The following is a 27,107-nucleotide window of genomic DNA, read 5'->3' as shown; positions in this document are numbered from 1 at the left end:
CCCCAGTAATTCTGTGTCAACGATTCCCGGGACACTAAAAGATTGGGGTGCACGGAACTTGTTGGACATGTAGCCTCACAAGGATGACACAGCCCCCCCCGCTGGACTGGACCCCCGAAAGTATGCACACACTCACACACACGCACGCATGCACACGCACACGCACACACACACACACACACACGCACACACACATAAATATGCATAACGCACACACACATAAAAAGACACATATGCATAAACACACACACACCATCCTTCCACTCTCTCACATCTGCCATTTTTAGTAATTTTACCCCAAAATTTCAATTTTTTACAACAACATGACCATTTTTAAGAAGATAGACTGAAAACTATTTGAGTTACAGTAAAAGATATAATGGAATTATAATATGCACGTAAATACACATGCTATAAAGGTATATATTTCCCTCATGGGATAAAAAAAGAGTATTACTTATATCATGGGCTAGCATAGTCACACACACTCTCCTTAAAGTAAGTTGAGTGTAGCTAAGATGTATTCAACATTTATTTAACTATTATATTGCAGATAAAATGTTCTTCTTGTTTTCCAAAATTCTGTTTAAAAAACGTTTTGGAAATTACCAATGAACCTGACCTGATTAATTAACGGGGCATAGCTAAACTGTAAAATAAACTTAGTTGATTGATTTTGAGTTGAGTTGATTTTTTTACCTTGATTGCTTATTTGACTCTTAAAAAAAACCCAGCAAATTAGATTCCCTTTTCTTTGATTAACACGTCATCTAAAAATGTGGTTGTGAAATAGGCCTGATGGAACATGGGAGGCGGGCGGAAAAAAAACAGCAAATTTGATTCCCCTTTCTTGGATTTGTTCGTTAGTTTCTTTGAGTGCGTAATTACTAATTTCTTTGAGTGCGTAATTATTCTTACTAAGACAAAGTACTGTAATCACATTACTCCTGTTTTAGCCTCACTGCACTGGCTCCCAGTAAGCTTTAGAATTGATTTTAAGATTCTTCTGATTACTTTTAAAGCTCTACATGGCCTGTCTCCCAACTACATATCAGATCTATTAGTACCTATACACCTGTGCGTACTTTAAGATCATCTGGTAGTGGTTTCCTAACTATTCCTAAGATCAATCTCAAAACTAAAGGGGAGAGAGCATTTAGTGTCAGGGCACCTAGGCTCTGGAATGACCTGCCTGATGAAATCAGGTCAGCCAAGTCAGTATATGCTCTTTTAAATCCCTCCTTAAAACTCATCTTTACAAGCAAGCCTTTGTAATATACTTCATTTTGTGTTAAGTTTATTAAGTTTTATTTCAGTGTCAAGTTTTATTTCAGTTTTATTTCAGTGTAAGTTTATTTTCCTTTTTCAATTTTTTGTTAAGTTCTAATTGAATTAGTATATATTATTTGATTGTTATATTATTATGTCTTATTTGCATTTTTATTTATGTTGATACTGTACAGCACTTTGTAACTTTGTTTTGAAAAGTGCTATATAAATAAAGATTATTATAATTATGTTACGTCTGACGCCTTGACGTCAGAGCGGGAAGACGTTGCGCCATTTTGAAAGTGCAGTGGAGTGAGTAGGCTACTCTTGATTGCAGAGTTAGAAAGTTTTGTTATTTCCCCACTGATGAAAAGTGGCGAGTACTATTGAGCGAAATACTAAAGAAAGGTTATTCATTGAGTTGACACGCAGTGCAGTTACTTAGTTTACTAGACTTTTCTTGCGGACATTTTTACTCCACCAAGCTCGGCAGATTGGCACAGCAAGCGCTGAAACTCAAGACTGACATTCCCTCTCAGCATGGCAGGTAATGTTAACGTTAGCCCTGTGTTCCAAGGATCTAGCTAACCTAGCTCGTTAGCATAGCTGCTGCAGAAATACTGTGAATTGACTAATTATCGATGTTGCCGACGTTGCTCATGTAGATCTAGAAAGAAATAGTGACGTTAAAGACAGTGGGACGAGAAGTTTATTGCATACGCGTTCCATTCAATTGGAAATTTAGTTCCACATCTGTAACGTTTGTGCTGTTGCAGAAGCAAGCAAGCTAATGGAGGCTAGCAAGCTATGCTGGCTCCCGACTACCTAGCTAGGAAGAGAGGGAATCTCTTATGTCAGGTCCCGAGATCACATTCATAAAGCAATACCCGCTGCTGTAGTTAGCTTTGTTTAAGCCTGTTTACTACTGCAGCGGAGTTAACAGACATGACATGGACATATCTTAGGTAACAAATTTGTTAGCTAGTTCGCTTACTAGCTAGCTTGCTGATTTCAATTGAGGTTGACTAGCTAGAACGTTAGCTAGGCGGTGGTGCTGTGCTGGGAAGCCTGGTGTGTCAGATCGTCTGATAGCCTGCTAACCAACTTTGATGCTGTTAATTGTTTTGACTACACGTGCTAATACATCTATTAGGTCGCAGACACTTTGTAACATCTCCTGGTAGCAGTAGCGATTAGCTAACTGTATTAGTTCATTCGGTACATTGTAGCGCTAACGTTACTTCGTGAATATCATCAAAGAAGTAACGTTAGCTAATATTGTTACTGTTGTGCATCCGCAGACTGTCAGCCTTAAAGTTGTTATTTTAGTGCATGTAAGGAACCATAAATGTACGGTACAGGCTAGCAGGTTTAGGGAAATCCTCAGACGGGTACTGTTGTGGGTGATGGAATCAGTCTCACATATCTCTGAGTTTGGTGTTCAGGTTTCACATCTCTAAGCCAACGTTGCTAGCAGTAGCTAGTGGTGTAGCTAATGTCATAATTTGTTGACTAATTATTAAGAACAAGCAGATTATCAAAATTGTTATTCGTCACATCATTAGACGGCATCATTATCTGTTTCTACTACTGTAACATTTAGACCTGTGGTTCTCCACCTTTTTTGAGCCATGACCCCCAGAATAAGCAGGTTGGTGTTTGCAACCCCTCACTCCACCCCTGCATATTTCTGCTCAGAATAATACATTCCATTTTAGCTTTACTACAGTGTTGTTAAATTAGATTAGACAAGATTTAGATTGGTTTCTTGAGTTGGAGACTCAACATCACCATAGTCATCAGCATAGGCCAACTATCACAGGTGTAGGACAACATGATCATGTTCAAAGCAGTTATATTTGACTGTAAACAACAATGCATAGGGTTCCCACGGATCATGGAATTTTGCAGACATGGAAAGTCAGGGAATTTTCTAATTTTTGGGGCAGAGTCATGGAATATCAGGGAATTTTGTTGTAGCAGTTTAAAATGTACTTGCCAAAATACATTAATACCATTATTTCCACGCATAACTGGTGTATATCTGGTTATTAGCTTTACTGCCTCCTTGAGTATCCCAACTTTGTTTATTCGATGCACATTTATTCATCTCCTGCTCTAAAAAAGTAAAATATACTTAAAATCATTGGTTGGTATATTGTACCATTCATTATATAGTAAGTCATGTAGTCCTGTATTATCATGACATAACATTATTAGCCCACAAAGACGGCATTATTGCCATAGTATTATAGTACTCACACTTATAGTACTTTCTACAGCTTTTCACACTTCTATGTATGTTGTATTGTTTATATCGGTATACTACTATACATATAAAGTTAAATTGAAAAGTGATGGTTTAATGAAGAATTAAAATGTTATTTTTCATAAAATGTTCTGGTAACCCCTGGTGGAGAGCCTTTGATGTCGAGCTTCTTATGACTCATTTGAGTAACTCACTGATGCTCTGTGAGACACAGGGACCCAGAGATTGGTTGACGTGTGTGTGTGTGGAAATGCTCTGTGAGACACAGGTACCCTGAGGTTGATTGACGTGTGTGTGTGGTAATGCTCTGAGACACAGGTACCCTGAGGTTGATTGACGTGTGTGTGTGGTAATGCTCTGAGACACAGGTACCCTGAGGTTGATTGACGTGTGTGTGTGGTAATGCTCTGTTAGATGTGTGTACCCAGCAGCAGATGGTGTGTGTGTGTGGCAACGCTCTGTTAGATGCAGGTTCCCAGCAGCTGATTGTGTGTGTGTGTGTGTGTGTCCCTCATGCAGGTGCTGGTGACGGGGACGATGAGGTCCAGTGGTGCTTCTCTCAGGTCAAGGGGGCGTTTGATGATGACATCGCGGAGGGTAAGTGTTGTCTCTATGTGCCCATGCCGTTGGCCCTCCATGGGCTGCTGTGGGGATTTGCCCTCAGTGAGGCGGAGCTCTGGGTAGGTGTGTGTTTATGGGGTATCAGCTGGGGGCAGATTACAGGTCCCTATGAGGAGTCTCAGCATCTCGGCCATGCTGACACCTCAGTACAGGTCAGGATAGATAGATAGAGATAGAGAGAGATAGAGATATTTTTTGATCCCCAAGGGGAAATTCAAGGTCTCTGTAGCATACTGACATCACACACAACATGCCCTTACAGCAGAAAAAGTAGGTAAGTATATAAATATAAAGTATATTAATATATTTTAAAAAACTCACAATAGAGACAGTAGAAGGTAAAAAAAAATGCTTAAATATACTAAATAAACTAAATCAAATATCCACATAGTGTGCTTAAGGATGATCAAGCATGAGGCGCTTGCAGTGACAGGGCAGGGACTGGGCCTGTAATTCTGTATGCATGGTAAGGTGCTCTATGAGAGTGAGTGTCATGGTGATGGTGCAAATAAGTAAGTCCAACAGTGCAAGAATAAAGTCTAGAGACCAGCATAAAATAAATATGGACATATAAGGACATGTGGACATAGCTACACATGTATAGCTACTACACAACCTCTGCGGTCACCGTGTTATCCTCTGCGGTCACTGTGTTATCCTCTGCGGTCACCGTGTTATCCTCTGCGGTCACCGTGTTAACCTCCACTGTCAATGGGAATACGCTCACTGTGTTACAGTATTGGGGATGGCGCTCATCTTTAGATGGACCACAGAGGGTGCTCTGTTAAGAGAGAGTGTGTGTGTGTGTGTGTGTTAGGGTTGTGCCGATAGACGATATCATCGTCCATCGTGATTGTTGACAGGCATCACGATGGAAAGCAACCATCGTGATGCCACGCCCCCACATGCCAGTCACTAATTCCTGCTGTAACAGGCTAAAACATAAAAAAACCTTTCCCTGAAAATGAAATTGAGCCTACTTTAAAGGCTGTCAGCCAAACAGTTATCACGTATTAGTCTACCGTCTTGTAAAAAAAAAGACTTATTAGTCTACCCTCTTTTTCAAATAATTCCTGACTGTGACGTGAATGTGTAGCCTAATTGTCCTTTAGCCTACATGTCTCGCAGGCCTATAGCCTACATTGGACGTAATATGTAGCCTAATGTTTTAGCAGAAAATATAGATTTATTATTGTTAGGCTACGACTAGGACATTCTAGCGCTCAAATATTTTTGCGAGGCTACAGCAAGTGCCAAATGCGTCCTTCTTCTCTGTGTTAAAATAAATCATTTCTTTCGTTAATTATAGGATCAGAAGGTAGCCTATCCGTCTTTCACTGTAAGGCTTGTATTTCATGCATTTAGCAAAAGTCCCAGACAGCAGCGGAGTGGTAATCGGGATTCGTTATTTGTAAAAGTGTTTTTACTTCGCCCTCCTATAGCCTGGACTGACAGACATACCTATAGGCTGTTTACTACACTAAACCCCCCCCCCGACGATATCATCGTCCATCACAATGTTTTACTGTACACATCGTCAAATGCCAATTTAGGCGACATCGCCGTGTTTGTGTGAGAGAGAGAGAGAGAGTGTACTTGTTTGAGAGAGAGACAGAGAGAGAGATGTTGTTCTACGATAAGTTATTATGCTGTTTTATTTGCATTCTCTGGCAGCACTGTACCTGCATTCATGCTCATAAAGCAACGATGAATTGAATAGAGAGAGAGACATGGATTTGTTCAACAGTGAATACATGCAGTTGGTACTATAAGAGCAGGGGCTCCTCCTTCACCCTACACACACACACACACACAGAGCCCCTTCTATGTTGTGTCTCTTTCTCATTGGGTAATATAACTGAGCACATTTGCTTGGTGTTGCTGCAGCTGACATCATCTCCACTGTGGAGTTCAGCCACTCAGGAGAGCTGCTGGCCACTGGGGACAAAGGAGGCCGAGTGGTCATCTTCCAGCAGGACCCAGAGGTGAGGGCTTGCATCGCGGTTACACACACACACACACACACACTCACACACCCTATACAATAGCAAGACCCCGCATCAGGGCTTGCATCACACACACACACACACACACACACACACACACACACACACACATATATATATATATATGTACACACACACAAACACAATACATCAAACCATTGAGCAAAGCCTTCCACTCCAAACTTGCGTCCAACTGGATACTAAAAGTATTGACACAGTATCAATCTGGGCTACAATTAATATTTCTAAAATTTGGGCTTGACACGCTCTCCTTCTGTAAGGCCCATGCATTCATTTACCTACGCTATACAAATAAATATTTACTTACTTACCTACTCACCTCAAAATCAAACTTCAAATCAACAGCACTGTCAGTGTTGCCTGTGCTGTGTACACCAGACCAATTGACTATATCTCATGGAAGGCGCTTCTGCCAGCTCAAATATCCGGTGGAGTGTCAGCTGGGTTGTGAAGCCATCTTATGCCCAACAGGGCAACTCTGTATTCAGCTTCAACACACGCATAGATCATTTTTCACAACTTGACATGCTCATTCACTAGGTGCAACGCCCAACTGGGTTTGTGAAAACAGGGACACTAAAACAATAGCCACTGCAACACCGCTGACGCTACACTGGAAATATATGGAGCTGGCGGAAGAGGCTGATATATAGGCCGCAGACACTCATCGATCGACCAGAGGTCATCATCAAACGTCTGACCGTCGGCTAGGTCTGCGCTCGCGGGGGGCAGTACAATGTCTGAGTGTTTCCATTGAGTAAATTGGCTGCCTAGGTAGGACCTCATTGGTGTCCTCCCCCCCCCCCCCAGAGCAAGAGCCAGCCGCTGTGCCGAGGGCAGTACAATGTCTACAGCACCTTCCAGAGCCACGAGCCCGAGTTCGACTACCTCAAGAGCCTGGAGATCGAGGAGAAGATCAACAAGATCCGCTGGCTGCCCCAGAAGAACGCCGCCCAGTTCCTGCTGTCCACTAATGGTCAGTCCACGCTCACACACACACCCACACACATACTCACACACAAACACACACACACACACACACACATACTCACGCACAAGCACACACACACACACACATACTCACGCACAAGCACACACACACACACACACATACTCCCGCACAAGCACACACACACACACATACTCACGCACAAGCACACACACACACACACACACACACTCACACACTATCTCAAAGACACAATGGTAGACAAAGGGCTGCTCAACTCCAAAGGTTATAATCACTATAATTTTGGTCAATCTTTAGATGACTTATTTTACAAGATTACGCAGTGATTTCAGAAGCACAGGGCCAGATGTACTAACGCTTTTGCGCCCACTTCAGGTGTATTTGTTTTGCAACGTGCGTGTAAAATCATTGCGAGGTATGTACAAACAGGCCGCAATGGCGGGAGCTGAAAATAGCTAATTGCGTTTTCCGTGTCATGCATATGCACTCATGGGAGGATCCAGGGGAAAGTGGGAGTTTAGCGTAAAAACATGGGAGGGGAAGCATAAAGAGCGCCTAAATACTTCCGCCTTGTAAAAGCAGGTGTTAATCCAAATTGCAGTTCAATGCATCAATAAGAGAACCTTTCAAAGACAACAGAATCGCTATTTAGAGCACCAGTTTTGTAGGTATTTGTACTATCAAAAGCAACCTTAACTTTCATTGGCCTTTCGAATGTCTTACTTTCACTTTCATGTCATTCACTTAAACTTTCTTACTTGCTAGATTTGACCAATTTTCCATAGCCTACGTGCACAGGTAGTTTGAGTAAAACTACTGATCTTCATTATCTCCCTGCTTCTTGACATCTTATCATGTATGGTATTATTTCATGATCGCTAAACGTTTGATTCTTTTTAATATTGTCATCAGTTAACTTCATTCAACTGTGCTTGTATGTAGGCTCTGCCGTTCAGTTGTAGACGTTCGTAATTGCGTTTATGGGCGGAGAAAGGCAGAGAAAGGCGAAGTTTACACTAAGGATTGAACGATTGATAAATACAACGGAAACTTGGGTCTAACAGCGTTCGCAATCTGCGGTTTGTCCATGACTCTGATAACGCTACATTCGCAAATGTACGTACATCTGGCCCACAGTCCATTTTCTATATTTCAGAATGTAAACAAATTACAAAATGTAATGTAAATATACCTTTTACAGACATTTACATCGATAGTCTGGCGTTATAATTTATTTGCCTTGGGTGTACTGTGGTGTGGGTAAGACTGTTTTTAGTGGCAGGCCAACACGTACTGATGACTTGCGCTAGCCTAGCACCTGCGAACTCTGCAACTAGAAGGACTGGATGAAACGTGTTAAACAGTTTCCACTGATAAATATCACACTTGCTAAGTTGGAAATGAGGTCCTATGTCCAAAATCCTGAAACACCCCTTTAAGCAAAGGCAAGACATAATTTGAGCATTGTTACGTAAAACAGAATCCGGCAAAATAATCTATTATGCTGCTGATTTCATAGTCCTTGGAACTTATAATTGACATTTGATTTCTGTTAATAGCCCTACTCTTGAGGTCACCTATGTAAGTTTTCACACGTGGTCACAAGCATATCTTTGCCATTGCACGAGGGGTGTAAAGGATTCATTCATAAGTCTAATTGTGCAATGACTGCAGGGAAGTTGACGAAACCAACAAGCTATGGAGGGAACCATGGCTGTTGTATGAAATATACTGCTCAAAAAAATTAAGGGAACACTTAGGTTTTCCACAAAAAAACACATTTTTTGAAACCTTCCACCCTTTTCTCCATTCTCAAACTAAATTCACAGAATGTCTGACGGTTCTTGCAAAATAAAACACTCGCCTCAAAAGTTTTACTTGTGCTCAGAACCAAACCGTGTCCGAGTACCGATCCAGTGTATGAGTGAAGTGTTCCCTTAGTTTTTTTGAGCAGTATATTTCTGTGCACCTGCCATGGGGCCTCAGAATTGGTGCTCACTGTCTATCAGTGCTGTATACAACATGAAGGAAGAGATGCTCACAGTCTCACAGTGCTGGTATTCAACCGACGTACAAGCGTATTTACAAGAACACAGTAGCCCCAGAATAAAAAAGCCTCCCTGGATTTAAAACAACCCACACAGCAGGAAGGATAGCCTAGCCCACATTAACTAAAATGTAGAAAGGTAGGCTAAGTAGAGATCAGCTACATCGGCTCTCTTTTTATTTACGATTTTACCTGTGGACGAGAAACACACGTTTGGAACGCATAGGCAGTGACTCCTGGAACACAGTAGAACCCAAAATGTGTGGACTAGAAACACACATTTGCAACGCGTAGGCAGTCCTGGAACACAGTAGAACCCAAAATGCGTCCACGTGCTGCATCTTAAGTGACTTTTTGGGTAATTATCCGCTCAAGGCCGCTCCTCTGTTTGTCTTCCTTTTTTGTATCAAAACATGTTATTAGCGTAATTTACTGATGAATCAAGAGTGCAGTCTGGGCTTACGAAACGTTTAGAGCCCCCACTGCTGGTTCAGAGCGCAAAATGACGCCACGCGGTGTAATGTGCATATAACACAATAGCAGAAGTCGTCCGCTTGGGAATTGATCTTGAGCTGTAGGACAGTGTTATGAGGAGTTTAGTGGGGTGAGTACTACTGAGTGCTACAGCTGATATTAATGCTCTTCTCTCTCCCTTTGACTTTGAGCTTGTATTTACTGTACTTTGGTGTGTGTGTGTGTGTGTGTGTGTGTGTGTGTGTGTGTGTGTACTTTGCCCTGCAGATAAAACCATTAAGTTGTGGAAGATCAGTGAGCGAGATAAGAGACCTGAAGGATACAACCTGAAGGAGGATGACGGGCGATACAGAGATCCCAGCTCAGTCACTGCTCTACGGGTAAACACACACACACACACACACACACAACCTGAAGGAGAATGACTGGCGATACAGAGATCCCAGCTCAGTCACTGCTCTACGGGTAAACACACACACACACACACACACACACACACACACAACCTGAAGGAGAATGACGGGCGATACAGAGATCCCAGCTCAGTCACTGCTCTACGGGTAAACACACACACACACACACACACACACAACCTGAAGGAGAATGACTGGCGATACAGAGATCCCAGCTCAGTCACTGCTCTACGGGTAAACACACACACACACACACACACACACACACACAACCTGAAGGAGAATGACGGGCGATACAGAGATCCCAGCTCAGTCACTGCTCTACGGGTAAACACACACACACACACACACACACACACGCACCAGCACAACCAGTGTAGTAATGTTCGTTTGTTTTATTGTTTAGTCAATGTGACCTTAAGTTCTAAAAAAGGTTTTTGTGAAGTACGTAAGTACAAGTATAGATACTCTTCCCGTGAGGGAAATTTGGTCTCTGCATTTATCCCATCCGTGAATTAGTGAAACACACACAGCACACAGTGAACACACAGTGAGGTGAAGCACACACTAATCCGGAGCAGTGAGCTGCCTGCTACAGAGGCGCTCGAGGAGCAGTGAGGGGGTTGGGTGCCTTGCTCAAGGGCACTTCAGCCGTGGATGTGGGCATGGGAGAGTAGTGCTCAACCACTTCCCCAGTAGGCCACGGCTGGCCCAGAAAGTGAAGTATCCAAACCAAAGCAATTTGTCATGTACAAATAAATAAAGCATATTTTGTTTAATACTGCTTTTGCAATTTCATTGCAACAAATGCTGCAAACCGCACCCCAACTTCCTTGTTTGAAATGCACTTTGTTTTCGAAACATTGCTGGGAAATCGGGCAGCTTAGGAGCCTCCTTTGACCCTCAGAGGAACCCCTCCTTTGACCCTCAGAGGAACCCCTCCTTTGACCCTCAGAGGAACCCCTCCTTTGACCCTCAGAGGAGCCCCTCCTCCCTCTGCTCATCCGCTGCCTGGCCGCTCTGTGTGTTCCTCACAGGTACCCGTATTTCAGCCCATGGACCTGATGGTGGAGGCCAGTCCCAGACGCGTCTTCGCCAACGCACACACCTACCACATCAACTCCATCTCTGTCAACAGCGACAACGAGACCTACCTGTCCGCCGACGACCTGCGCATCAACCTGTGGCACCTCGAGATCACCGATCGCAGCTTCAGTATCCTACCTGTGTGTGTGTGTGTGTGAAAGAGTGGGTATATCAGACAGATAGGGCCTTAGTCTATGGTGCATGTGAAATAAAACGGAACGAAGTCTGTGTGTTTGAGAGGGATAAAGCTTCTGTTTGTGTGTATGCGGGAGAGAGGGAGACGGTTTCCTGTAATGACTAGAGCATGAAGCATGAGCTGCTTGCCGATAAGAGTCTCCTGTGTGTGTGTGTGTGTCAGTCAGTCAGTCAGTCAGTCAGTCAGTCCGTCCGTCCGTCCGTCCGTGATCCTCTGAAGTAGATTAGCGCTGGGGGGGGGGGGGACACGGCTGATGTGGTCAGATCTCAGAGTTACTGTTAAAGATGTGACCCTGAATCTGACCCACACACACCCTCACCTGGCACGGTGGTCCACCAGAAAGGATCAGGCCTCTGGGTTTGGGCAGCCTCAGGACCAGTCCTGGGCAAGCTCCTGACCGATGACCCAGCAGTGTTATGTGAGCCTTAACCTTTGACCCCTAAGACATTGTGGACATCAAGCCGGCCAACATGGAGGAGCTGACGGAGGTGATCACTGCGGCGGAGTTCCACCCCCACCAGTGCAACACCTTCGTCTACAGCAGCAGCAAAGGCACCATCCGCCTGTGCGACATGCGCGCCTCCGCGCTCTGCGACCAACACTCTAAACGTGAGTAGCGCCCCCTCTAGGCCTGGGTGACTCCTGCTCTGGACTGTACTTAAGTTGGGCATTCTGTAACGTTTTCCATTGTGTGTGTGTGTGTATGCGCATGTGTGTGTGTATATGTGTGTGTGTGTGTGTATATATATGTGTGTGTGTGTCCGTGCTCTCCCCCTCCCTCCTGCTCGTAGTGTTTGAGGAGCAGGAGGACCCCAGCCGACGGTCGTTCTTCTCGGAGATCATCTCGTCCATCTCAGACGTCAAGTTCAGCCACAGCGGCCGCTACATGATGACTCGAGACTACCTGTCCGTCAAGATCTGGGACCTCAACATGGAGAGCCGGCCCGTTGAGACCTACCAGGTGTGTGTTATTATATTTATTCTGTGATTTTAGGGTGTGTTATGGGGTGTTGTGATATTAATTAGAAAATACAGGGTTCCCACGGGTCATGGAATTGCTGGAATATCATGGAATTTTGATAAAGTCTTTTCCAGACATGGAAAGTCAGGGAATTTTATCATATCTGAGGCAAAGCCATATATCTGAGGAATATCAGGGAATTTTGTTGTAGCAGTTTAGAATATACTTTCCAAAACACATTAATAGAAATGTATTTCCACACAGAATTGTTGTATATCTGGTTATTAGCTTTACTGCATGTTTGAGTGGTGATGGTTAGCCCAACTTTGTTTCTTCAATACCCATTTATTCATATTCCGCTCTAAAAAAGTCAAAGATTCTTGAACTCTATGCGGCTGCTCAGAAATCTTCTCATTATAGGTCATGGAAATCCAGATTTTTTTGTCAGGGAAAAGTCATGGAATTTTACACTTGACTTAGAGTGGGAACCCTGAAAATAAGACATGAAGCAAAGGCTTATGTAAAAGGTGGCAATGACTTGTTTTTCTCCTCTAGAGGGAGCCTTTGAGTAGTGAAACACCTGGTACCCCCTCAGCACTAGCTGTAACAGTTGTGAACTATGTTATCAATAATGGAAAACTTAATTAAGTTTGCAGATTCTATTTAGTTGAAACTGAAAATCCATATGGCCGTCTTGATGAAAAGTAAAAAGATGATCTTTCCTGATCTCACTCATTGTGTGCAGAATAATCTGATTGGTGATCTTACTGTGTATTATATAAGGTCTATCCATGGGTTTTTCCATTACTGATGAACAATTGGATGTTTATATCAACTGAACAGTTGATATAAACATGTAATGAGATGTGTTGTGTGTGTGTGTGTGTGTGTGTCCAGGTTAACGAGTACCTGAGGAGTAAGCTGTGCTCGCTCTATGAGAATGACTGCATCCTAATGAGATGTGTTGTGTGTGTGTGTGTGTGTGTGTCCAGGTTCACGAGTACCTGAGGAGTAAGCTGTGCTCGCTCTATGAGAATGACTGCATCCTAATGAGATGTGTGTGTGTGTGTCCAGGTTCACGAGTACCTGAGGAGTAAGCTGTGCTCGCTCTATGAGAATGACTGCATCCTAATGAGATGTGTTGTGTGTGTGTGTGTGTCCAGGTTCACGAGTACCTGAGGAGTAAGCTGTGCTCGCTCTATGAGAATGACTGCATCCTAATGAGGTGTGTGTGTGTGTGTGTGTGTCCAGGTGCACGAGTACCTGAGGAGTAAGCTGTGCTCGCTCTATGAGAATGACTGCATCTTCGACAAGTTTGAGTGCTGCTGGAGTGGAGATGACAGGTGAGTCTGGGGTCAAGTCACCGCCCAACACAGCACCAAAAGCACTAAACTACATTTCCCATCAAACCAAGGAGCCCCACAAGGCATTAAACTACATTTCCCATACACCAAGCAACACCAAAAGCACTAAACTACATTTCCCATCAAACCAAGCAGCACCACAAGGTATTAAACTACATTTCCCATACACCAATAATACACCAATAACACCACAAGCACAAAACTGCAGATACCTTGGCCTTGAAAAAAAACTACGGTCATTAAATGGGGAAAATGGCATTCTCCATTGATCCTCATTGCAGTTCACAAGTCTACCAATTACAGAGTCCAGAGACTCTGACGTCTGGCTCTGAGTCCTGCCCAGCACAGGAGACCGCATCCACTGTGTGTGGCGAACTAGTTTCTCAGCAGAAGCCATGAAATGGTAAAGGTCAACAAATTGATTTAAAGACATCATGTATGAAGTTTTTTTTCTCGTTTTGGCTTTGCATCGGGTTCGCTGTCAGGATTTTCCAATAATGAATCTCGTGATGCTGATATTGAATTTTAATTTCAGCCTAACCTTACAGGTTTTCATAGTTTTAACCACAAAGCCTGTCTACCTTAGGCCTACTACAGTTAACACCTTGTCATTTAAGCGTTTGTCCAGCCGTTCACCTCCGTGAACCTTGCGCCCCTTGTCTAAAACATATTTCAGGATGCCATCTCACCATGAGAAAACGTAACGTTATGGTGACTGTGCTAAGAGATCAAAGCTTTGGCATACTTAGTAAACGTCTTGCACATAATATTGAGCTGAATATTTAGTGAAAATAGCCTACTGTAGCATTGTGCTGATAGATAAAAAGTCGCCAATTTAAAGGCGCAGTCCGCATTTTAACCTTATCTCCCCACGTAGTGTGTGCGCTTTTAAAACTAGTGGTGTAGCCGATTAGCCTACACAATCCTGGTGCAGTAGCTTAAAACAGAGCATTTATTTTAGGAGGAGAGGTGTAGGACCTACAGTGTTACTTTGGGAGGAGAGGAATCAATGTAATTTGATTCTCTTTGGAACTGATATCAACAACCTTCAAGTTGCAACCTCTTCAATCAGCATCAATATCAGTAGGCCTATCACATGATTCACTATTTTGTACGTAGGCCCAGTGTTTCCCATACATTGACTAATCTGTGACGGGGCGCCACAAAATCAAAATCGGCTGCCACAGATTAATATTCTATGTTTAATTTAAATTAAATATAAGGTCAAATCCTTGCATTGCCATTGAGCTGCGCTTTTTATGCACGCAGCCTTTCCTTGCCCCGCCCCGCTCTCTCTCGTAGCCTGCTGCCCCACTCCTCTGCATGTGCATTTAACAAAATATTCACGATTGTTGAAGGATTGTTGTTGCCACATAGAAGCATTGCATAGAAGACGCCTGGCTAAATTGCTATTAAATCCGCTTAGCATCGTGACCATGCTGCGCAAATTTGTTCAAAACTGCTGCATTGAAGTGAACTCTGCTAAGGTCTTATCACAACATAGTAGGCCACATTGAAGAGACTAAACTAAGTTAAGTTATGCAATAAAGCAGTATCTCAAAGCTAACGTTAGAATACTGTTTGGATGTCGAATTTAGCATGCTTGGCCTACTTACAGCTGCTTGTCAATTTCGGCTCATTTTATTGACTGACACTGATTGTTTGCAACATCCCGATGTAAATGGAAAAGTGTTTTCCAAAACTCAAAAGTGCTTGTCCCAAGGAGAAGTAGGAACCTTTATTTTAACTATGTAGAAAACGTTATGAATTGCATCCACACATCAGCAGCCTTTTAACGTTAACTGTGTTAATCACGAACGTCTTAAAGTAATAGGCCCTCAATTAGACCTATACACTATCAAGTCGGCTACCGCCACAAATTGAATCCAATTCTGTGGAAAACACTGATATATTATTAGCAAGTAGGCCTATAGTAAATAATGTACTCAATGTTGGTTTAAGTTATAAACAAAACATGTTATAAATGGAAAAAATCCATGGTTCTGCGTCACTGTTGGCAAAATGATCATGATGGCCTATATATTTCAGCCATATTTGGTTTAATCTTGTGTAGGCCTAGGCTACTTTGTTCTATTATAAAGTTAGTCTTCTTTAGGCCTTATAGGCTGTATTGTAATATGCTATAATGTTTGAAATATATGTATCTCAATGTATCAATACTTCCCTTAAAAGTCATCAGATGTCATCATTTAAAGGGTTATTTTTCAAACTTTTCTTCCGGACCCCCCTAGTATATTTTCTTTAAGGCCCTTTTCTAGTGCCACCCTTGCATAGGATTTGCCCCATGTATTTTATGAAGTGTAGTTGATAGGTAAATATATATACGGTATTATAGCTAACACTATAGTACAGTAAAGTACTCGAACCATCGGGGGGGGGGAATGTCACTCCGTCCTTCGTATATTTTCCTTTTTTTTTTTTTACCTTTGCCAATCACATCCCTAGATGACGTAATCCCATAGGAACTGTTTGATCTGATTGGCTGTTTCACTGTTGCAGTGTGGTGATGACGGGCTCCTACAACAACTTCTTCCGGATGTTTGAGAGGGGCGGTCGACAGGACGTCACGCTGGAGGCATCGCGGGAGGTCAGCCAGCCTCTGATGGTGCTGAAGCCTCGCCGTGTGTGCGCCGCTGGGAAACGCCGGAAGGACGAAGTGGGCGTCGACAGTCTGGACTTCAGCAGGAAGATCCTGCACACCACATGGCATCCCCATGACAACATCATCGCCGTAGCGACCACTAACAACCTGTACATTTTCCAGGACAAATGTTAACTAGCATTAATAACTACTTCTTTTGATACTAAACCAGTTTTATAAGGACTGCAGTATATTCAGGACCAGGCCAAAGCAAAGGCAAACCAAACACCATTTCCCCCCCCAATTAATTTCTACTGTAAGCCACTTCTCTGCGTTTTTTAAACACTCCCAACCTCAGAGGCATTCCATTGGTTCATCTGTATGTGCATTTTACTGTTTTTGATGTACATTGTTTTTTTTAATGTCCTACAGATTTTATTTTATTACTTTATTGTTTTTTTTTTTGTCCTTATGATAAATTTCTTTCGTCTCTCGTTTTGACCGACTCCGCTGACGTTCCCGGAGATGGCTGCCCTGATCGGCAGTGGTGCTCAACCCATACTGGGGTCCGAGCTCCGAGGACTCGGTGTGTGTGCGTGTGTGTGTGCGTGTGCGTGTGCGTGTGCGTGCGCGTGCGCGTGCGCGTGTGCGTGTGCGCGTGCGCGTGTGTGCGCACGCGTCTCCCAGCCGTCTTCCCTTTCGAGGCTGTAGAGAGAGAGAGAGGGAGAGAGAGAGAGACCAGCACAGTAGTCTCTATGTGGAGACAGGATATGGACCGGCATGGACCAACCAGCGGAGCCCCAGAGCCCCTGTGTCTGCCCACAGAAGGACCAGCAGACCCCTGTATCTGCCCACACCAGCACAGTTGCAGCAGCCCTTGATGATTGCCCCCACCACCACACACACACACACACACACACACAGTCACACTCACAAATGGAGGCTTTAGTCATCCTGCACTCTTTTGATGTTTCTCTGTGTTTGTTGCCACACACACACACAAACAACACACACCTTCTGTATGTTGATCACTGCAGGCATGTTTTACTGTAATTTCTGGAGGTTAAAAGTTAATGGTTTCTTATGATCTTGGGTAACAATGTTTCCCTTTTTTGTTTGTTTTGTGTGAATTTTTATATTTGATTTATCTCGATGTGTTTTATTTTTTTATTAGAATTGTTTTTTTTTTTTTTTTTTTTTTTTTTTTTTTTTTTTTTTTGAGAACTGTTTGTATGAGAGGATAATCACTATAGTTAGATTTATTTTTCTACAGAATTAAATGAGGGTGATCTGATCCTGAATTGCAGTTCTGGGGCTGTGACTGTCCAGTGTGCTCCTCCCACACTCTGCTGGTTCTGAGATGGCCAACGGTGTCTGTCCTGCAGTGTGACGTCCTGCATGGTGACGTCCTGAAGTGATCTTAAGCACTGTCTGCCGGTCGTGGGTTGGCCCACTATCTGTCCTGCGTAGTGATGTCCTATGTTCCCTTCAGCACTGTCTGCTGCTTCTGAGAGGGCCAACCTGTAACTGTCCTGCATGGTGACGTCATGCAGTGTGACGTCCTGCAGTTATCTTCAGCACTGTCTGCTGCTTCTGAGAGGGACAACCTGTAACTGTCCTGCATGGTGACGTCCTGCGCCATCTTTAGCACTGTCTGCTGGTTGTAAGATTGCTCTCTGTAATGTTCCTGCGTCATCTACAGCACTGTATCTGTCTGCTGGTTCCGCCTGACTCTCCTGGAGCGAAGTGAGGGGGGGCGGCATCAGAACTGTGGTTGTGGATGAGGATTGGCTCCTCAGGTAGCCTCTGATTGGACCCTGGCCAATCTACAGTCGGCTCTTGTGTGGCTCTGCCGTGTCATTGGCTGGGGCTGCAGGAAGTGCGATCCAAAGACTACTGAGCTGTGTCTGCTGTCTCCACTGCTGTCCTTTGGTGTCGCAGGCAGCTCACCTACCCCCGGCTGCCCACCTACCCCCGGCTGCCCACCTACCCCCGGCAGCTCACCTACCCCCGGCTGCCCACCTACCCCCGGCTGCCCACCTACCTCCGGCTGCTGGGGCTCCTGCAGGCTAACAAACCCTTTCAGCTTTTTTGCTTGAGCTATATTCAAATCAGCTTTGTGTGAGTGTCTGTGTGTGTGTTAGTGTACATGCATATGTATGCAGGCCCTTCGTAAGTACGTACGTATGCAGGCCTCTCTTCTTCGGGTAGACCCACTGGCCGTAGAGCACTGGGGTTGGCTGTGTCCTGATGTGTGTGTGTGTGTGAGAGTCTGTCTCATCCCTGGTGCAGACCGGCTGGAGTTTTCCTTCCTCTCCTCGGCAGGATGGAGCTCCATATCCATGTCCTTGTCCATGCATCGGTGAGGGGCCAGTATGCAGGCTTTCCTGATTGGCCCAAGACAAGCAGAGGTCCTGGAGGGTCACCGTCTCTGTCGCCACTGGCATAGAGATGTTCCTCTCTTCCCTCTCATCTGCATTATATTATAGAGGAATTCCTATCTGACTGATTCTGTCTGTGCGGACAGAGATCTTCTTGGACTGACTTCATTTGACTTCCCTGCTACAGAAGTAGTGGTGTTGCCACCCGACTGATTCTCTATGCGGACAGAGATCTTCTTGGACTGATTTCTTTTGACCACAGAAGTAGAGATGTTCCTCTCCGACTGTCTAGCCAGAGCAGAGGCTCTGTGAGCCATCGTCTTGTTTGAGCAAAGACGTTACTCTCCTGGCAAAGGTGCTACTCTCAAACGTTTCGGATGCGTTTCTCCGACGTTTCAGATACGTTTTTGAGACTCGGCTAGCTGCCTTTCCATTTAGTCCTCTCCCTGCCAGCGGAGATGGGGCTCCATTACGCCTGAGCTGGAGGGAACAGGACGTTGGGTTCATCTGAAGGATCCAGGCTGAAGGTGTCGCAAACTGCTCTTGCTTGCAGTAGCTCTCTGAGGTGCACTGCCAAGCATGTTGAGGCTTTATTCTTCTGTATTTAGACTTAATGCACTTACCGTCTGTCCTGCTTGGGAAGACTGTGCTCTTCGTAGACAAGCAAGTGTTGAATGGGGCACCTGATGGCAACTATCTCTATGCAGGGCAGAAAGTGTGAATGTTAAATTCAGTTGAGGTGTGTGTGTGTGTCTGTCTCTGTATGTGTGTGTTTCTGTCGGTGTTTGGAGGTGTGTGTACAGATGTGTGTCCTGTGGCTGAAAAGAGGCTGTGTAGGATGGCTGTGTGGTGCTTTGATTAAGAACAATACTCAAGGCTGGGCGTTTGACCACTGCTCATACTGGGGGGCTTTATGCAGGGAGAACATGAATTAGTCAGACTTATGTAACAATGAAAGACTTCAAAACCAAATAAACTTCATCAATCAATCAGCTGTGCAAGTGGTGTGTGTGTGTGTGTGTAATGGTAGAGTTTTGGAAACTGTCAATATCAGCTGCCTGAATCAGAGGGCTACATGTGGATCCCCTGCTCAATGTTCCTGTGCATTACGGTCTGGAAACCAGGCCGGTGTCCAGGTCCACCAATCAGCAACCACTATGGGTTCCACTCAGACTTGCCCAAAGAAGCCTTTTGTTTACAACAATGGTGCCGCCGGAGTATCCGATTGGTTGAAGGCTGAACCAATCACTTGAGATTAATCCAGGTCAATCTGGCAATCCAGGTCAATATGTCAGTCCATGGACAGACTTCGTCCTGATGCAACATGGTGTAGCCTAACCATAGCCCGTATACGGTCACTTAGGGAAATACAATGATCAATTTGGCCCATACTTGGTTAGGGAAGTGATCCATCTTATTCCATCAGACTGCCCTTCTTGGGAAGCTGTGACATTTAGGAACAATCTTTATGTAGTTATTTAACCAGTTTGTTTAAAAAGCTTTTCATTTATGTAGTTATTTAACCTGTTTGTTTAGTGTACTTCTCTTTTTTGAAAAAAAAAACGTTGATTTGAGTGTGATCACTACAATGCACTTGAGGCAACAATTGTTTTTCTTCTGCATGAGAGCTGTAGCAACAGCAGAAAGATATCATATGACGCTGATCACCTGACCTCACATAGATGAAAGGCTGTCTGACATTTAAGTATTCTTACTAGGTGTGATGACAACCAGGGAGTTAGCAACAATGTGGATTCTTTCTGTATGTTTTTCTTCAGTGGGTCACAAAAACAGGCTAGTGTGTGTGTGTCCTGTGTTATTGTCCTGTGGACTGCTCTATGGCCCCTGTTGACCATAGTTAAGGAACATGGATTTCCCATAAATAGGATATAGTATATTTTCCTGTAATGTGTGTAATTTGCATGACATTAGATTGATACATATATCAAGAGTAGCCTATTCTACATTCAGCTATATGTAAACATTGCAGAGGGTCAAGGATTTAGGCCTACAAATGTCCGTACAGCTATTACACAATTAAGATAGTATAAAATTCATGAAAGCCCTTTGAACATTTGTTTTCATTCGGCCAAAAGGTTGCCCAAATGATGACGTTTCAGTTCAGGTGGGGCCACGGGCGGGGAGGGGGATGTTGGCTCCGCGTGCGCGCTCCCGTGCAGGAATATGCGCGTCATGCTGAGTGACTGCTGACTGGCGAGGCAACATGTCCACCACAGCCGCTGCTCAGCAGAACAACAACGAAGAAGCAGGACTTAACGGTAAGAACCCTGGGGTTTTAGCTGTTGGATATTAGGTAGCAAAACAATGTTTAGAAAAGAGAACCGCCGTTTTATGCAGTGTATTTACCGATATTATGTAACCTATTGTTTCACTTCGCTCAGTGGTTGGAATTTCCTCCTTTCTTGCAGGGAGGGGTTGAGGGCGTTCATTGTTCTTCGTCACTTTAAAGCTACCAATAAGATGGCGTGGGCAATGCATTGTATTGGGCCATATGTGATTGATTGAGAGCAAACCAATGAGAACCTCGTGTGAATGTTAGCGTGCCGTCGGGGCGTTACCATATGATATCAAAACAAGGCAAGAAAAGAACTGGTAAAATGGAGACGGGGGCGGGGTGGCAGACGCGAAGAACTAGGCAACTGTTACAGATCTGAGTTTGCCTGTGATATGGGCAGTTGTAGGCTCTCTGTAACCTACCAATATTAAAACAGTTAGGCTGAGGGTATTTTACTGTTTTACTTTAGTTTAGTGATCGATCTACTTGTTCTGTGACTATCCGCACTATTAACAAAGACATCTGTCTGCGCAGTGTTCTGCGTCGGTCCTAACAAAGTGTTCTGATGCCACGTAGGATAAAGTCTCAAAATAATACATCGAGAGACTTTTGCCTTTAAATGGCCTTCATGGCGGAGCAGCTTAATGCGACTGTTGTTATCTGAATTAACTTCTGAACCTCGAGAACATTTTGTTCTCAGCATTGAGATCTCCGCTGGGCACGTTTACAATGTCTTCAGTGCCCCTTAGTATGTTTTGAACGTGCGTATAGTTTTCTGTCCCCCTCTTTGAGTAGGCTAGGCTATTAGGCTATGCCGTTTTCCAGATTTAGGATAATTTCCCCAAACTATACGCGCTTGGCACGCGCCATCTACACGCACCCCTGCCTGGCTTACACCAAAACAACACGTCTGAAGGCTTAGGATGTAGTGTTTGCATTCCACAATCATACTAAGTGCTAGGCTAGGCTATATGGTCCTGAAATGTGTACAGCCAGGATACCCATGTCTGACTTGGGCTGTATGGTTCATCTGATCAGCTTCTGACACTGCAGGTGGCCATATGGTCTGGAATATAAGTTAGTCATGGTGACTAGAATGAATGTAGTTGTAGAATGCAGTTGTAATGGAGCCGCGGTCTTCGCAGCAGCCCTTTTCAGAGAGATACAAGATGATGAGTCTGTGCTGATAAAAGCTGTGAGGATCCTCAGAAGGGAACATTGTGCTCCGGAGCAGTTTAGCTCCAGTAAAGGCAGCGGTGCTACGTGAGCGCAATGCCTGATGAGCCCACTGTGCCTCCACAGTCCTGAATCAGCCATGGCTCATTCACAAGCCTCACACCCCTCCCCTCCCTACCCACACCCCACTGCCTGCTGACACAGAGGCGTCTTCACTGCTCACAAGTGTGTGGGCCATGCCTGGCCCGGAGCCAGCCCAGAGCTCCCTCTGTCTCCCCACCTTCTCTCTCTCTCTCTCTCTCTCTCTTTCTCTCTTTCTCTCCTCCTCTCTCACTTTCTTCCCCTCTACCTCTTCCTCGCTCTCTGCAGCCTCACTAAACACACACACACACAGAGCAGCCTTCCACCTCACAAACTCCCAGAAGCAGTCTCCAGCACGCACACACACACACACACACACACACACACACACACACACACACACACACACACACACACACACACACACACACACACACACACACACACACACACACACACACACACACACAGGGAAACTAGGTTAGAGACAGATTCTGGGTTAGGGTGGGGGAGGGTGGCTTGGTCTGATTTTTTTATAGCGCTGCAATAGAGATTACATAATGCCCCCCCAACCCTGCCTGTGCAGATTCCAGTGCAGAGCATCTATCACCCTGTAGAACAGCACAGCATGTGCAGCACAGTACCGCCTGCAGAACACTGTAGAACCTGCAGAACAGCCCAGCCCATGCACTCCCTTGTAAAACAGTGTAGAACCTGCAGAACAGCCCAGCCCATGCACTCCCTTGTAGAGCAGTGCAGAACCTGCCGAGCAGAACAGAACAGCCCTTCCGCTTCCCTGCAGAACAGCACAGCTGATCTCTGAGCCTATAAAAACAGCACAGATGCAGTGAAACAGCAGATCCCGTCTCTGAGAACATGCAGTGAAACAGCAGATCCCGTCTGTGAGAACATGCAGTGAAACAGCAGATCCCGTCTGTGAGAACATGCAATAGAACAGCAGAACCTGTCTGTGAGCCAGAAAAACAGCAGAACCCGTCTGTGAGCAGTGGAACAGCAGAACCCGTCTGAGCAGTGCAACAGCAGAACCCGTCTGAGCAGTGCAACAGCAGAACCCGTCTGTGAGCAGTGCAACAGCAGAACCCGTCTGTGAGCAGTGGAACAGCAGAACCCGTCTGAGCAGTGCAACAGCAGAACCCGTCTGTGAGCAGTGCAACAGCAGAACCCATCTGTGAGCAGTGCAACAGCAGAACCCGTCTGTGAGCAGTGGAACAGCAGAACCCGTCTGTGAGCAGTGCAACAGCAGATCCCGTCTGTGAGAACATACAATAGAACAGCAGAACCCGTCTGTGAGCCAGAAAAACAGCAGAACCCGTCTGTGAGCAGTGCAACAGCAGAACCCGTCTGTGAGCAGTGCAACAGCAGAACCCGTCTGTGAGCAGTGCAACAGCAGAACCCGTCTGTGAGCAGTGCAACAGCAGAACCCGTCTGTGAGCAGTGCAACAGCAGAACCCATCTGTGAGCAGTGGAACAGCAGAACCCGTCTGAGCAGTGGAACAGCAGATCCCGTCTGTGAGAACATGCAATAGAACAGCAGAACCCGTCTGTGAGCCAGAAAAACAGCAGAACCCGTCTGTGAGCAGTGGAACAGCAGAACCCGTCTGAGCAGTGCAACAGCAGAACCCGTCTGTGAGCAGTGCAACAGCAGAACCCGTCTGTGAGCAGTGAAACAGCAGAACCCGTCTGTGAGAACATGCAATAGAACAGCAGAACCCGTCTGTGAGCCAGAAAAACAGCAGAACCCGTCTGTGAGCAGTGAAACAGCAGAACCCGTCTGTGAGCAGTGGAACAGCAGAACCCGTCTGTGAGCAGTGGAACAGCAGAACCCGTCTGTGAGCAGTGCAACAGCAGAACCCGTCTGAGCAGTGGAACAGCAGAACCCGTCTGTGAGCAGTGCAACAGCAGATATGCTGGGTGTGCAACGCTGCTGCCTGGCCGCCATGTGTGCGCTGCGAGCTGATGCAGCAGCCAAGCAGCATGCTGGGTATTTCAGGCAAAACGTGTTTGTTTCTGCTTTTGCTGGAGTGTTTATTGCATGTTTTTGCTGGACGGCTTTGCATTCTTGGCGTAGCTGCAGCGGCTCTTTTAATCCCCGTGGGCTGTACGCTGTGCGACAGGACGTAAAAGGGGACAGGAAGGGGTCTGTTGACCGCAAGTCAAGTTGTAGCACATTTAAAATTCCAGGAGTTGACCCAAAGTGCTCTACAGTTCAGAAGCAGTTGAGAGTAAACAATAAGGAAATACATTTGAGGGGGAGCAAGGAGATACTAGCAACAAGGAGATACTAGCAACAAGGAGATACTAGCAACAAGGGGTCTTTGCATGGCAGGGATGAGAAAAACATTACAAAAAAGATGTGAGCTTGATCCCTGTGGGGATGTGGGTGATGATGACCACCCAACAGGCAGCCATAACTGGCCAGATCTCTTGCTGTATCAGGCAACCATCAGGGGGGCACACACACACACACACACACACAGACGCAACACACATACTCACACACATACTCACACACACACACACACACTCACACACACACACACGCAGACACACACACAGCAGCCTCTCAGGACACGGTGGTGATGTGTTTCCCACAGCTCATGCTCCGGGCGCTGGGCGGAGTGTGTGAACTCACGCAGGTGTTTGCCTTGAGGTAGGCTTGTGTCTTTAGGGCCAGTCAGGACTCGACCCTCAGCACAGGATTGGGTTGTTTGTGAAGCCGGCTGTGTCCATGGCGCTTAATTGTTTTATTGGCCACTGCCACCCCCCCCCCCCTCTCACATACGCACACACACTCATTCTCACACTCTCACACACTCACCAGAGCCAATGGAATGCTTGGCTCTGCCACTGTCATGGAAACACAGCTGTGACTGGGCAACGACAAAGGGTGTTGCCAGGGAGTTTGGCATCTGCTGATACAAAGCAGGGGGACTAGTCTAACTGACCAGGCTCAGTCTCACTGAGTGGACCGTGCAGGTTTGTGAAGTCCGAGGGACGCACGTCTGTGCAGCAGGTGTTATCGGGGCTCCGTGGTTCTGTTCTGTTGTGTGAGGTAGGGCTGTAAAAGTACACAAACATCACAGTTCGCTGTGCACCTCGGTTCTGAAGTCTCGGTTGGGTTACGTTTCAGAACGGTAAGCCTGTAGGTGACGCAAAATCCACTGACAAAATTTTGCTTATGCGCAACGGGAATGAACTAAGCTGACATATAATCCACCACTTGATATGTTTGTGGGGGACCTTGAATTTCCAACATGGTACACGGTATTCGGTACACATCTGTATTGAACCCAACATCCTGTAGCTAATATGAATCCCTTTACACCCCTTGTGTGAGGCTATGAGTCATATCAAGCCCAAACACACACGGCCGGCGATGCGACTGTCCAGCGCGAGGGTGGAATTCTACTTTACTACACACACACTACTAGCAACGCCATCCCCCATCGATTCAGTGGAGATGCATGTTTTCTATTATGACCTCAAAATCGCCCTGAATGATAGAAAGGGGTCGATTAGAGTGATGTGACGGCCGTCGTTTCACTTGTTGTATGCGTTGCCCCTCACTTCAACAGATTCTATTCAGTTTGGCCATAAATCAGCGTTGCCGGCCGTGTGTGTAGTCCTTCATATGTCACTCAAATGAGTTTATCTTGACTGCAGTTACCGTAGCAACCTTCATTAATCTCTCTCTCTTTCTGACCCTCCACCACTCTCTTCCTTTTGCCCATTCCATCCCTTCTTCCATCCCTCTTTATCCCTCTATCTCTCCCTCCCTCTCTCTCTCTTCCTCTATCTCTCATCTCTTCTCCCCTTCCTCTCTGTTGTCATCCTTCCTCTCCCTCTCTTTATCCCTCCATCCATCCCTCTCTCTCTCCCTCTCTCCTCCTCCCTCTCTCCTCCTCCCTCCATCCCTCCCTCCCTCTGTTCTGTCTCAGGGTCCTGGGTGGAGCTAGAGATGAATGGGAACACAGCCCCCTCCTTGCAGCTCCTGCAGCAGGCAGCCCAGAACGCTGCGCTGGCAGCCAACGGGAACGAGGGGGAGACGGCTCCCCCTGCAGGCTTGGAGGTGGTGCAGGAGGAGGAGGCGGAGGAGGTGCTGAGGGGGGGGCTGGAGCACGTGCCCTCCTCCGCCTCCATCCACAACGGGGACATGGAGAAGATCCTGCTGGACGCACAGCACGAGTCCAGTCCCAGCAGCTCCTCCTGCAACAGGTGAGTGGGAGAGGAGGAGGAGGAGGAGGAGGAGGAGAAGGGAATGGGAGGGGTCGGGACGTGGAGGAGGAGAAGGAGAGGAGTAGAGGAAGGGGAGGAGAGAAAAGAGGAGAGGAGAAGAGAAGAGGAGGAGAGGGGAGGAGGGCAGGGGAGGAGCAGAGGGAAAAGGAGTGGAGTGGAGGAGAGAAAAGGGGAGAGGAGGAGAGAAGAGGAGGGCAGGTGGAAGAGGAGAGAGGAAGGGAAAGAGGAGTAGAGGGGAGGAGCAGAGGGGAGTGGAGTGTAGGAGAGGAGGAGAGGAGAGGAAGAGAGCACAGGGGAGTGATAGGATGGAAAGAGAGGGGGAGATTGTGTAATGTGGGGACTGTGTGTGTATGTGTGTGTAGACTCAGTTCTACCAGCAGGGGCTTAGGGGTGAGCTCTGCTTTCAGCCACATTACTGTCACTGTCAGCAGTCCTCCTCGTCCCTCACACACACACATACACACAAACATACACACATGCAGACACACACGCACACAAACATACACACACGCAGACACACACACACCCCTTCTTTGGCATACAGGAGGCTTTGTCAAAGTCCTTTTAGGCAAGTCCCTCCACTCGGCGGCCATATCGCAACGCATTTTGAGCACTCA

At 45.8% G+C, this 27,107-nt stretch overlaps 2 protein-coding genes across 3 annotated transcripts in view; both read left to right on the top strand.

Annotated features, from left to right (window-relative positions):
• Positions 1 to 1,577: 1,577 nt before the first annotated feature.
• Positions 1,578 to 19,669, top strand: ppp2r2aa (protein phosphatase 2, regulatory subunit B, alpha a). Of its 2 annotated transcripts, XM_076269562.1 has the most exons (10): positions 1,578 to 1,816; positions 4,058 to 4,135; positions 6,047 to 6,144; positions 6,997 to 7,162; positions 9,945 to 10,057; positions 11,128 to 11,305; positions 11,817 to 11,981; positions 12,164 to 12,333; positions 13,585 to 13,676; positions 16,218 to 19,669. In XM_076269562.1, the coding sequence occupies exons 1-10, from the start codon at positions 1,810 to 1,812 to the stop codon at positions 16,492 to 16,494; spliced, it is 1,344 nt and encodes a 447-aa protein (XP_076125677.1). In that variant the 5' UTR covers positions 1,578 to 1,809; the 3' UTR covers positions 16,495 to 19,669. The 2 variants fall into 2 exon arrangements, with proteins under 2 accessions (XP_076125677.1, XP_076125678.1); XM_076269563.1 differs by lacking the exons at positions 1,578 to 1,816; positions 4,058 to 4,135; positions 6,047 to 6,144; positions 6,997 to 7,162; positions 9,945 to 10,057 and adding an exon at positions 10,365 to 10,417.
• Positions 19,670 to 20,855: 1,186 nt separating this feature from the next.
• bnip3la (BCL2 interacting protein 3 like a) overlaps positions 20,856 to 27,107 on the top strand; it is an 11,797-nt gene continuing 5,545 nt past the window's right edge. Inside the window, exons 1-2 of the mRNA XM_076269551.1 lie at positions 20,856 to 20,959; positions 26,193 to 26,469. Coding sequence (XP_076125666.1) covers positions 20,905 to 20,959; positions 26,193 to 26,469 — 332 coding nt within the window. The 5' untranslated portion in view covers positions 20,856 to 20,904. The remainder of the gene's footprint in view (positions 20,960 to 26,192; positions 26,470 to 27,107) is intronic.

This window comes from Alosa pseudoharengus, unplaced genomic scaffold, assembly GCF_046254945.1.
Source record: "Alosa pseudoharengus isolate Yale_2024_CS ecotype anadromous, Long Island Sound unplaced genomic scaffold, YU_APseudo_1.1 YU_APseudo_1.1_scf_6, whole genome shotgun sequence".
NCBI lineage: Eukaryota > Metazoa > Chordata > Actinopteri > Clupeiformes > Clupeidae > Alosa > Alosa pseudoharengus.
This window is presented reverse-complemented; position numbering and strand designations above follow the sequence as displayed.